The sequence below is a fragment of the Cygnus olor genome, chromosome 16 (genome assembly GCF_009769625.2).
Source record: "Cygnus olor isolate bCygOlo1 chromosome 16, bCygOlo1.pri.v2, whole genome shotgun sequence".
Lineage (NCBI taxonomy): Eukaryota > Metazoa > Chordata > Aves > Anseriformes > Anatidae > Cygnus > Cygnus olor.
This window is the reverse complement of record NC_049184.1, coordinates 6353172-6366080: the sequence shown is the minus strand read 5'-3', so window position 1 is coordinate 6366080 and position 12909 is coordinate 6353172. Positions and strand designations below refer to the sequence as shown.

The 12909-nt window shown below is 39.5% G+C and overlaps 1 protein-coding gene across 14 annotated transcripts in view; it reads right to left on the bottom strand.

The window, feature by feature from the left end:
* The window catches only part of EYA2 (EYA transcriptional coactivator and phosphatase 2), a 97314-nt gene that overhangs the window by 38576 nt on the left and 45829 nt on the right, over nucleotides 1-12909 (bottom strand). For all 14 annotated transcript variants that reach the window (XM_040576216.1, XM_040576210.1, XM_040576213.1 and 11 more), the window contains one exon: nucleotides 11627-11743. In XM_040576216.1, coding sequence (XP_040432150.1) covers nucleotides 11627-11743 — 117 coding nt within the window. The remainder of the gene's footprint in view (nucleotides 1-11626; nucleotides 11744-12909) is intronic.

The following is a 12909-nucleotide window of genomic DNA, read 5'->3' as shown; positions in this document are numbered from 1 at the left end:
CAAGCTGCTACTTTTTTAGCAAGAGGTTAAGCACTCCTCAAAATTACCTCCTACCAACTATACTCCAGTGCCTTGTAATGTTCCAAATCCTACAACATCTGCCTGCATTTATTGGGCAAGAAAACTCATAAAATGTTGCATGGCTGTCAGCTGTGGAGGTATTTCAAGACTATCTGACCTGTTAAAGGAGAAGAAAAACTCAACCCATATGTACTTTGCAGCATATTGCTCAACTGTTTGCCATTAGGCATCATGAACCCTTCCCCAAAAACAGTCTTGTATTTCTGTCTGAACAGGCTCAGACAGTATGGGGAAGAGCACACTATATTAACCTAGATGAAAGCTTGGCTATACCATGTTATAGCACTTGACATCAGCAGTGTCTATTAAAGAATATTGCTCCCAGGAGCATACAAACACCTCCTGCAGATAATACTCCCTGACATGCAGCCCATTTAAAATATGCCCCTTCTTCTCCCACTACAATCCCACCCACTCCAGCTAACCTGACCAGGTGTTTGTGGGCACTTCGAATGGTGATATAAAACACATTTCGTAGCACAGTTTTTCTGTGTCAAAGCTCTTCCCTTGCTGCCTGCTTCTGGGAGCACCTGAGGCACAGAGCCTCGAAGAGCTTTAACGAGTGATAACCAGGCCACTTGGACAGGCCTGGCTTTTACTGTGCTTTGGAGCCTGGTCACCTGTAGAGCTTAATCCAGCTCAACAATGGTGTTGAAAGTGCTGGGATGGTTTACATTCACTCTCAGGATTTGAGCCCTGGGAAAGCAATTAAATTTTATCATTTTTTTTTGAGAAAGTGTTCCTTTTAACCACTCCAATCCAATGATGCTGCGGCTACAGAAGGAAATCACATTGGATTGTCTTCAAGAACAAATTGCAAGGCAATGTTTTAGGCTAAAAAGTGAACATCCTTAGAACGATGAGGTAGATTCTTTCAGTGCAATCCCTTGTTGAAATAAGCAATCAGCAAAACTGACTTTATTTGGGGGACTCCATGGGCACCAAAGATTAAAAATTCCTCCTGCTGCAGGTTTGATGAGGGGCACAACCCTGCTGCAGCCCCACTGACAGACAACTGGACATGATAAAGGAAAGCTGGATTTGATACCCACTGTTCTGTTTAGTGGTTTTGAGTTCCCAAGTCACCATTAAAATCAAACAAGCCCTAGAACTTCTGCTGTCATGTAACTGAGGTAAAAACCTGGCCTGTGAGCATAGCCATGTATCTAGCAATTCCCTTTCCCTTGAGCAAGACAAATCTCTATAAATACCAAGAGAAAAGAAAAGAGCAAGCTGGACAGCATGTTTCCACTCTTTGACCCATCATTTAGGATCAAGGTAACTTTACTGACCGCTTCCTAGAGCCAGACAATTGCCACAAGGCTTTTCCAGTCCCTCTTTGCACTGCTTTAGTACTGCAATACCTCCGGGAAAGTAAAAAAAAAAAAAAAAAAAAAAAAAAGAACAGTGACCAACAGAGGATGCTCAGAGAAAGGTATGAAAAACAAGACAAAAGCAGAATGATCTGCCTGGTAGTGCCTCACCAGCTTCAATTAATCTGCCAGATACAGACTTTCTAAGCCAAATGTATATCCTCTTTTTATCCTTAATAACACTCAGTGGGCTCTCGGACTCTTCTTCAGACAGTGCAGGTATTCTTGTAGTTCTACAGGTCACAATACTGTAGAGCACAAATTTCAGTATTTGAACCCTGCCAATACAAATAGAAAGTGTATCCAAATTACATGTAAAAAAAACAACCAACATGCAAGAGGGTTATCTGATGCCAACACAGCAGTTAAGAAAGTCCTGATTTGCAAAGCCTGTGTTAAGTGAAGCAGAGTCAGACCCTATTAGTCCGCAAACATCAACACAGTCCTTGATCATATGATTGCACTCTATTTTTTAAGGCTCTATTTTGAGCATTACCTCACACAGTGCTTAAAAAGGAGATAAAACAAAAAGCAGTACAAATACTGCACTGGTATCATGAATCATGGTTCCTAACTTTCAAGTGCTTGCCTATGCAGGTACGCTAATTTTTAATGTAAATTTCATATGTAATTTTATACTAGCTCTTCTATTGCCTTGCAGATATTTTCAAGAAAACATTATTAGATGTTCCAAATCAATTATTCAGTGAAGCTTCTGTAACATTTTAGCATATTCCATGAGAACTGCATTATAACTGAATAATCAAGGCCAAGTTCATAATTTCCCAAGCTGTTACCATCTGATGATTTTTTGGCCTACAAAAATGAAGAAAATACAATCCATAAACAGAAGTCTCCACAACACCCAAACATCTCTGTAATTCAACTGTTTTCTGTGCTGATGTTGCATCTATATGAAAGAGAACAGTAATTTCAAAATTACTTATTTTTAAAGCAGAAATGTTAACTGCAGATATAAGCTGATTCAAACATATATGCCACCTCTTAGCTACCAAACATCCATTAAGATATGAAAAATGTTCCCTTTTTCTCATCCACTTCTTATTAGCTCTATAGCTCTCTCACTTTTACGAGATGTCAAAACTGTGATTTAAGATCTCATTATAGCAAAGATGTATTGTTTCCTTTGAAATACAGGCACCCGTCTGGTCTCTAACTGAGGTCTCAATAGAAATCTCAGCATAGCCTCGTGTAAAAGGATTTTAGTGTAATGTTTGACCGTTTCATTATTCATATTTTTTCCAATCTGTTCAGTTGTAAAGGCATCTACAAAACATTAATATGTAAGAAGGAGAACACAGATCCAGGAACGAGGAGACCTTTCTAAGATAAATTAAAATCTTGGCTTTTGTTTTGCATGTCTCCTTGCAGATGTCAAATCATCACCTAAAGTTCGAAACAGCTAAAATAGACATCTTAATTACCGCTTCTTAAGCCCACCTTTCTTAATGACTACGCATACCTTTCTGGCTATTGCTCAGGACCGTAATCTTGGAAATCTCTCATAGTCATATTATCTAGGTTATACCTAAACTTTAAGATTTCTTTTTGCCTAATATATGGCCTGTCCAATCCATGCAGACACCTTTTTGCCTAATATATGGCCTGTCCAATCTATGCAGTGATGACGTACAAACAGCATTCACCACGATCACTGGGCAGCACTCACACTTCTTATTTCAACATCAACACCCAGACAGGCAGCTAGATGCTATGGATATCAGGCCCGGAACAGTCATTCTGATGTTTTGTAGAAGACACCCCCAGAATTTTATCCAACACTTTCTGCAGTGAACCTGTGAATTGCCTTACATTCAAGCACATTTGTCTGAAACTACCTGTAGTTCTTAACACAGAGATTTGGACAGATACTCTGAAACACAGGAACCACGCTAGGAGAATGAAGCCTCATGAAGCGTCAAGCAGCTCTTCACAGCAGGCAGCTGGGTGTGGGAAAAGCCCACAGCCCTCTCCGCACCCTCCTCAAGCGCCTCAGCAGACATCAGGTACCTCCCAAGCACACGCTCTGTCTCAGAGCAGGCTCCTGGTTTCAGCTGTACCACTATCACAACACAGGTTTTCTGCCACTACTTCGGAGTTTCCATGAGTGCTACTCAGCCATGACAACCTGTGTCCCCATTCAAACTTTAAGCCTTACCACAAGCCCTGGTGTTTCTTAAGGATGAAGGCACCGACAAAGACGCGTTACACCTCAGATAAGCCTCAACAGAGAAGATGTTTAAGACTAGTTGTCAGCCCCTTTCTCTCCTGCAAATACACATTTGCTTCAGAAACATGCATCCTGGTGTCTACGCCCTCCCATGGCACATCCCTTCCCAAGTCCCTCCTTGTTTAATAAGGACCTAGGAATGTGTTTTAATATCAACTACAGTAAGGTTTCTGAATAGTAGCACCAAAAAAGCAGTAAATAGGAAAAGTTAAGGCAGGGCTTTCTCCTTGGGTCTCAGTAGCACAGATCCTTGAAGCTTACAGTGCATCACTGTCAACACCTTCGCCTCTCCCCACGAGTTCCCTCTCCTGTAAGATAGCTGTTTCTTAAACAAAGTAAATGTAGCATGGTCAGCCCCTGGTGTTTAGAAATCTCTGAAAGGGAGACTGTGCTGTTATTCTGGGGAAACTTGTATTTACACTGTAAAAAGTGAGGTCTGACCCCTCCTGAAGAGAGGCCTCTCCCCGCTGAACTCACCATGGAGCAGAGGACAGCTTTGCTGCCACAGTTTTAGACTGCAACTAATGCAAACCAGCTGCGAAGCAGAAGCATTTGAAAGAGGCTACTCATTTGCTACTGAGGTTTTAATTCTATGAATCTAAGGCATCTGATTGACAGTTTGCTGAGAATATTTTCTCCGTCTCCTTTATTTTCTGGGACTAATGGGTTCACTATCTGTATGCCAAAGTGTGATCCACATTTCTCAAGTGTAAATTGAGATTTACCCTTCTTGCACATTTCATCACTAAATATTTAAAGAATCAAGCTTAAAAATAAACATGTCGCTTTCTTTGCAAAATTCATGCATGCAGAACTAACTGTTCATGCCAAATAGATATTTATGGGCTCACATTAAATATGTAACACACAAACTTGCACACAAGTGCAAGAAATTCAGGCGTCTCTTTGAAAACAGTATCAAGATACTGACAAGCGCCAAAATGTTTGAAGCATAATAAAACATTTCAATCAGTTAAATGTTCAGATTTTACTTTGTCTCAAGCATAAGCAATTCATTCCACAAACATAAGCAACATCCATGATTAGTCCATTTCAAATCAGCATTGCACAAAATATATGCCTCTTTCTATTCATTCATTACTTGACAGCTGATCAGAACTGACTCTACAAAGAAAACAAATGCTCAGCAGTAGCAAAGAATTTCACTGCGTAGGTCTTTGGCCCCAAATTTATGTCTGTACTGAACTCAATACTACTTTGCAATTCCTTGGCAAAGGAAATTTATCCCAGTTACGTAACTGAATTTTCCTTTGTAATGTAAAAAGTATTTTGCGGGTAGATGAATATGGCTATTAAAAAAAAAAAGGTCAAATCTTTTCCTGCCCAACAACAGTATCTGCACAGTTTTAACTGTTGTGCAATTTCATAGTTTCATACCAGCTGTCATTTTAGCAATAATAACTGAAGACCAAGGCATTGTCTAGGAATTAATGACAAGCTGGGAAGAGATGGCCTGATGTGCAATGAGGGGGTAACACATGCTCATGTGACCACAGGAAATGCTCTAAAAGCTGGCTGCTATCACTCTCTCTACATAGCTTATGGTTTTTTATATTAGCTAACACACTGGCACAATTTTCTCATAGTATTTCACATAGCTGATTAAATGACAAGTTTATTACATTCCAAAGACTTCCTTAAGCATTTGATAATTCATTTGCTCCTATGGAGGTCCAGATTCCGTTCTGTTACACTAACATGAAGTCCAAAAATATTCTTTCCAAGTGAGCAAAAGGTCGTCAGGCTAATATTCATGGGACTAAAACCCAAGTCTGCTCTTCACTCACAATCCAAGGGACAGGAAGATCAACACATCAGGAAGCGAACAGCACGCAGAGGGATGAGAGACGATGCTGGATGAAGCATCTACTGCCTACGCAAATCCGAAACAACAGTTTGCAGCATCAAGAATCTCCTCCAGTAACCGAGGATAAATACATACGAGGTGTTATAAAACTAGGTAAGGTTGTCTGTAATATGCACAATGGCTAGAGAGTAGATGCATAAAAAGTATCTCTGAGGGTTGTTGTAAAAAAGAGGTGGGGGGGAGAGGGGCTGAGAGGTGTTCCAAAAACAAAACAAAACAAAAACAACCCAACCCAAACAAACGAGACATTTTAATCAGAACATTTGTTTCATGTTCTGACCAGCTATTTACAGCCTTATGAAAACAAAAGGAAAGTAATAATTATCATAAGCTGTGGAAGTGTATGGTTTTACTAATCTTAATCAGCTCTACCAGACATGGTATCACAGACAGATATACACCAGCGATTCATCCAGAGAGTGCTGGGTTTGAGAGCCCTGCTCTTCCCTTTCTTTGAGGTATGGAACCATTTGGGTAAGATTATGCTTGGCTGGATTACAAAAGTTTGCCCTCCTGCAACTCTAGTCTGTTTGTGCTGTTACCATTAATGCAGTGAAGCCAGAAAAGAGAGTGGGTGCATGTCATTAGCTTATTTGGGCCTCTACCCAACAAGACCCATTTTCCTCAATTACCAGTTTAGGCAGTAAACTCTTTGGGACAGAGGCTGAATATAATCTTTATGTCTTGTATTCCATTTCTACTACTGAATAATAATTTTACCAAAGGTCTGAGCAAATCACTGAACTGCTAAATTTTCATAAAATGCAAACTTAGAAAAATGTGTGTTAAAAAGTAAATATATTTCTAATATCTAGCCTATGGTGTTGTTCAGTGCTACAGTTGTGTACTTACATAAGGATCCGTTAGGAAATGGCATATAGAAGCAACACTTTTTTCCCCCAGCATTACAAATGTATTATTTTAAAGACAGAAAAATCTAATTCAAACTGATACTTTTTCTTCTGATTCATGGCTCTGGAAATAAGTGGCATCCCTCAACTGGTCATATGCACATTGCAAATATCTTAGCTTCATTATCAAATATTATTTTTGTAAATACACTAATGGCCTGAATCAATGCTGTAAACATCACTGATTAAAAAGAAGAGAATACTGTCCCTCCTTCAGAGTAAATAACACTAGATTTCAGTCTATTTGAATGTTACTCAGTCTGCCAAAATACTATCATATCCACTCTGTTACATGGCAATTAAAATCATTATTTCAATCTATAGTAAGTTTGCGACACCGTTTCATGTCATTTTTGTCAGCTATGGAACTTGCCAACCTCATCTTTTATATTTATATGTCTGTGTGACATATTGCATTAGCTATTTGGCTTAAAAGCCCTTCCACGTTTAATTTATTTTCATGCTATGGGAGCATGAAAATAGATTTCCCCTTCTGGCTGTCCACAAAATATTTTTTTTAATTTTTTTTTCTTTACCACTCAGTGACTGAAAGAATGTTTTATCCTCATTATTACTTTTCAGTGTATTCTGTTCTTGCTAAAGAACCAGGATACAGGTGGAAACAGCAGTTAAAAATGTAAAGCTGAACACTACATTGCATCTGTATCATCTGTGTTTGTAACGAAAATGAACAGATTTAAGGGAGAGCAGAATCTGGCTTCAGAAGTGGCACATTATTGACAACAGCCATCAGGGAGGTGAGGCCCTGACACACAAATCCCAGCCAGAGCTTGTGCTGGTTCCAAAGAAACATGAGAGCAAACCAACCAGTTCCAACTACCTTGGCACTTACTGAAGGAGAACATTTGTCCTAGAGCCCTATGAGACAAAGTATTTGTCACCCAAAAGGTCATTAGTCTGTGATTGCATAACACACCTATTTCCTGGCCATGTAATTCATAAACGAGGGGACCATGAGGATTTCATAGCCTGCACAAGCTGCTCAAGATTCATGGCCTGACCACCCCTGCCTGCAGACAGCTTCACTGTGTTGCTCTGGGAGCTGATGCTCAAGAGAGGCCAACATCAGTCAAAGTTATTTCACTTATAGGTACTTGAGCTACTACTGTCTTAAAATACTTGTAGACCTAAGCTCGAAAAAAAAGCCTTTTTTCCTCACACTTTAAAATACAATACTAAGCAGCAGGCACTCCTGGAGATTACTTTCCTTACTGATCCACTGCACATGTCAGCCTCTTCGAGATCCCTTCTCTCTTTTGACATGATATAATAAATATTTTGTCCTTGAAGTGAGGGTTAAGGGCTTGACTCTTCAAGTCCCCCTGAAATTTGATTTTATGAAGGCATTTAAATAAAAATTTGCACTTTCAGCTGTTTTATCACATCAGTAAGAGTTCCTGCCTGGGGCCAGTAATGGGGTGGCCAATAGGACTGATGTGAACTTGGCAGAAGTCCCAACAGTCCTGGAGTTTGGGTGGCATGGAGAGTTGCTGGATTGGGTTAAGGAGATGGAACAATTGCCTCCCTGCCCCCAGGTGCTGCAGCGTGGGAAAGCACGGAGTGCACATTCCTCAGTAGCACTCAGCACAGGAAGGCTCCTAGCTTCTCACTCAAACCTTTCACCAGCACTCAACAAGGTAAATAAACTGTATGATCAGGGAGATTCAGACTGTTCCCCTGCATGAGCAAGGAGAAGAAGGGTTGAAATATTTGTTTACAACAGGAAGACACATTTACTTCTGCTCCCTTTGCCTTGGAGTAAGCACCTGCCACTTGCAGAAACTGTTTTCCTTTGTTTTCCCCTTGCATTTCAGCCAGTGAGCTGGCTGAAATGGCATAAAAATCTGAATGAAAATAAGTGATTTTATCTAACACCACAGCGTTGCCCTAAGAAACATTATATGAAGGTACCTTGGGCACATTCATGGTCATACAAACATGCATGAAGTTCCTCCCAGTCTGCTTTGGCACAACACACGCAGTTATGTCAGTATTCTTTGCAAGTGTAAGATTTTCAAGTGCTGATGCGCAAAACTTGTTCGTCTAAACCTCTTGATTGAGCAAAGGGGCCATCTTAAAAATTTCAGTCCCAAATGAGTCAAGAGTTTGCCTTCCCAAACAGCTCAGATTCTTCTAAGCTAACACAAAGCACATGTGGGAGCTGCATTCTGGGGAAACAAAAGAAAAACACAAAACCAACACCGGAAACCTAGACACGAATACACTGGTCTTCCAAGGCAGGAAAAGAAAATGCCCATACTTCTATCAAAAGTGGTGCAACAACAATTAGTATCTCATCATAAAGCAGCTAGTCAGGCTAGAGCACAACTGCTGTTGCTCCAGGAGGGCATATACATGACACTTCAGCTCACTGACAAAGCAGCAAACAAGCTGCAACACTCCAACAGCTCCAACTGCTGATAACTGCAAGCCAGTTTTACCAAAGAGAGAGGACTTCCACTGCTAACAGCGTAACACAATCTCAAAATGAGACTGAGACATTCAAGGAGCAAAATAGAAGCCAAAAACTGAACTCCTAGTTGGAGTAGGATGGATAGAGCTTGTAGGAATCAACATTACGAAAACCACAGCCCTGTGCCTTTTTGGTTTGTTTTTTGGTGACACATTCAACTCAGGTGTCTCCAACACGTCCCACATGGAATCTAAGCCACAAAAAACACCTTAGTGTTAGAGATGTGCGCTTTGACAAAACTAGCACGTGAAGTCTCAGCCAAAGGTAACCTCTCAGTCTTCAGCTTTCATAAATAATTTCTGGAATGAAATTGATTTTACCTTGTTTCCTGGTTTATATAATTGTTTAGGATTTTATTTGCTCTTGGATTTAAAATCAAAGCAGATGTGTGTGTCCACCTTTCACATTCAGGGCTGAGAAGAAATACAATTTTCTCCTTCCTTTCTTCATTACGTGGGGGATAGCTAAGTGTAGTGACACAGACGGACACTTTGCCTAGAGTTTTTAAAAAAGACCCCCAGCAATATCAAAAAGCAAAGTAAGAGACTTTCTCCTTCCCCTGGCTTCCACATGAACTTGGACAAGTCATATAATTCTTCTGTGGTTTCCAACCCTTGGAAAGTCTTTGAGGCAAGGACAAAGACAAGGCAGAATGCATTTGCCTTCCCTCCAGCAGCTGGATCTTGGAGTGGATCAGCCTCTCATGCGCATTTTGTACAGACAAGCTTGCACTGCTGCCGGCAGAGCTGCTGCAGTTGTACCTGAGCTGCTTCTAAACTAGGCAGTCTGAATAGGTGTAGTCACAGCAGAGAAGTCTTCCAATTCACCAGAACCTAAGTTGGGCAATTTTTAACTACCTGAGGCATGTTCATTTGTGTTACTGTTACGTCATCAGCTGTAATGAAGGTATTTGCTAAGAAACAGCAAGAATATTTGCATTTTAATCTCTTGGAATTGTTTATTTAATGCTTGGCTCAGTTCATGCACTCAAGGCAATTCATGTTCATTGCAAGGCACTTTCAAATACATGCATGCTGAGGATTAGCAGAAGACAAAAGTCTAATCCTTGCATTTTACTAGTCAAGTTCAATATAAATATCAAAGTGGACTCAGAGTAAGAGACCTACAAGCGAGGAATGAAACTGCACTCTCATGGGACTCAAGGCGGAAGGACAGAGACGGAGCGACATTTTAAGGACATGATCTGCTTCTCAGAACATACTCATTATTCTTTTTTGGGTGTAAAATGATTGATAAAGCTGAAATGGTTATGCTATGGTTCCTCTAATGCAACTGTTGACTCCTTGAAGAATTCTCTGGACAGTATTTTTAAGTCCAGATTTCACAGAGTTTATCCAAATCTTAATACTCCTCCTCTGATTCATGTGTAATGACTTGGCAAGTTTCAGGAAAATAAATAAATAAACAAACATAATTCACAAAGATCAGGAACAGAACACACTGGAGGAAAAAAACATGTTACTATAGCTACGATAACAGAAACCTCCCATATGCACTTAAGGTTTCTGACCAGCAGCACCAAAATGCTCAAAGAAATCAAATTCCATGCTAAAAATGAGTTAAAGTGAATCACAAAATGAAATTTCACCATTTTCATTTACTTCACTTTTTCTGGCAATTCAGGTTTAAACCCTTTCAAGACTTTCTTGGAGTTGGCAAATCAACACTGACTCTCATGAAATCTGGTGTTTCGTACAGCTTCTGAAATGGAATGATGAAAAAATAACTAAGTTTTATTTTTAGGAATAAAGTGTATTTTGGCCTTCCTGGTTGTACAACAAAACAGAGTGTTAGAAAGCTCCAAGCACAAGGCACTGTCATTGATGCCATAAGGAAATCCAATTCTCTATTTTATAACCAGATATTATTCTGACAGTAATAAAACAGCTATTCTAAACTTATTAAGTCTCAGCTCAGGAACCTTGAGAAAAAACAGCTGCTTTCAGCTTTGCTTTTCTGAATTTCACCTCAACAGCCTGTAGTTATTCAATGATGTTAGTACTTCAGAAGATAAAACAGGTAGATGTATCTTAGCAGGCATTTGCTATGTGTTAACAGTAAAAAGAAAAATAATATGAAGGTATCTTTTTGGTTTTTTTTAAAACTTCAATGTTGATAATATACAGCAGTTTTACCATGGAGCAGATTGTTCAGAACAGCACTGGGGAGAAGCATAATACCACCATTACTACTGGCATGAAGTGTAAAACCACTTTTGTTTCGTTTCCACTCAGAATACAGGAATTCACACTAACCCTAGAATCCCAAGGAGGCAATCACAAAATTAATTTTAAAAAGAACAAAACAACAATGAAACAAACAACAACAAAACAAACAAACAAGAACAGTCTCTGTAGAAAAGTAAAGCTTATATTGGTCATATGTGAAGTTTTGCTAGGGTACACAAGTTCTAAATCCAGTACTTCTGCCAGAAATTAATTCCTTGATGAGCACAACAGACCTCTACGGACTTACCGTCTCTCCTTCCCTGACGGCCTACACCTAATCTTTTCATTCCAATAGCAAAAGGAAAAGAATTGATCTAATAAGGGGTATATTATTGTGACTTCTCATAGCACATCCCACAAGGCAACAAGCTGTACTTACCATGCATCTGGTAGGTGTATGGTGCTTGTCCAGCAGTCGGGGTACTGAAGCTGGATCCATAGCTAAGAAACCCACTCTGTCCCGGGGAATGGCTCAGGCTGTCCTCCGTTTTGATGCCTTTGGAACATACAGTAGAAACCAAGAGCAGAACATGAGTGTTTGTCACATAAAGGTATAAAAATGCAAGTTTAGGAATTCAGAATATTTCAGATAGATTTTAAACTAATGAACTCTTTTGTTTTTTCCTATAATTTCTATTTTTTTTAGAAAAAATCTACATTACTCAAAGAGCTCTCAAGTAATACAGTCAAGTACATTCACCACAAATGGTTGAGTCAGCTACATCCTGTATGCACACCTTAATGAACTTTTGCTAAGATAGAGAAGCAACCATGAATAACATTGTTTTCAAAAACAATTTATGGACAGTTTTGTTTTAGAATTACTTAAACTCATTGACTCAAGAAGTTTCTGAACAGTTATCAGATGCAAGCAATGATTAACAAAACAACAGAGCCTGCAGCAAACTAAGCTCAAGACTTCTGTTCTCAATAGAGTTATTATCTTCTACTTACATTATATTTTCAGCTTTGGTAGTATAATATTTATTAACAGGTCATACAGGAGGGGTTATCACCTATTCAGATAGATATACAGTTCAGGAACAGAAGCCCTGAAGCCACAAAATCTTTTCATTACTAAAATTGGGCAATTAAACTGACAATTTACAGGGGGAGCGGCCCCAGCTGAATTAAACACTGCAAGAGGAAACCTTTGCTTGTAGTGAAAGGGGCTGATATTTTCTTCCGAGATGCTGCCATGATTCTACAGCTGTATTACTAAAATAAACAGCTGAAAGGTATGTCTTATTATGAAGCCTTTGGGTGTGACCCTCCCTCTCCTTTGCATGTCTATTTGCACAAAACCAAAAATGACCATTGGACACATCCTGAGTACGGGGGCTAAACAAAGACCCTGCTGATGTTCTGGCTTTGGATTTATACGCTTCCCAGGCTGCTGTCGTCTTTTAGCACTTGCAGGCAAACTTGCCAAAAGACAAGTCAAATCCACGTGCCTTTCATGAAGCATACTGTTTTCTAGCTTAATGACTCTTAGAAGTAACAAGTCTGCATTTGCTCAGGTTGGAAATAATTTCTCCCAGATTATGTCTTCTCTAGTAAAATCACTTCTTTTAGCTTTAGGTGAGAATAACTGCAATGCAATTTGAGTACTAGTTAGCAACAATATGACAATGCTGCATTGTGAAACACAGGAACTTTATT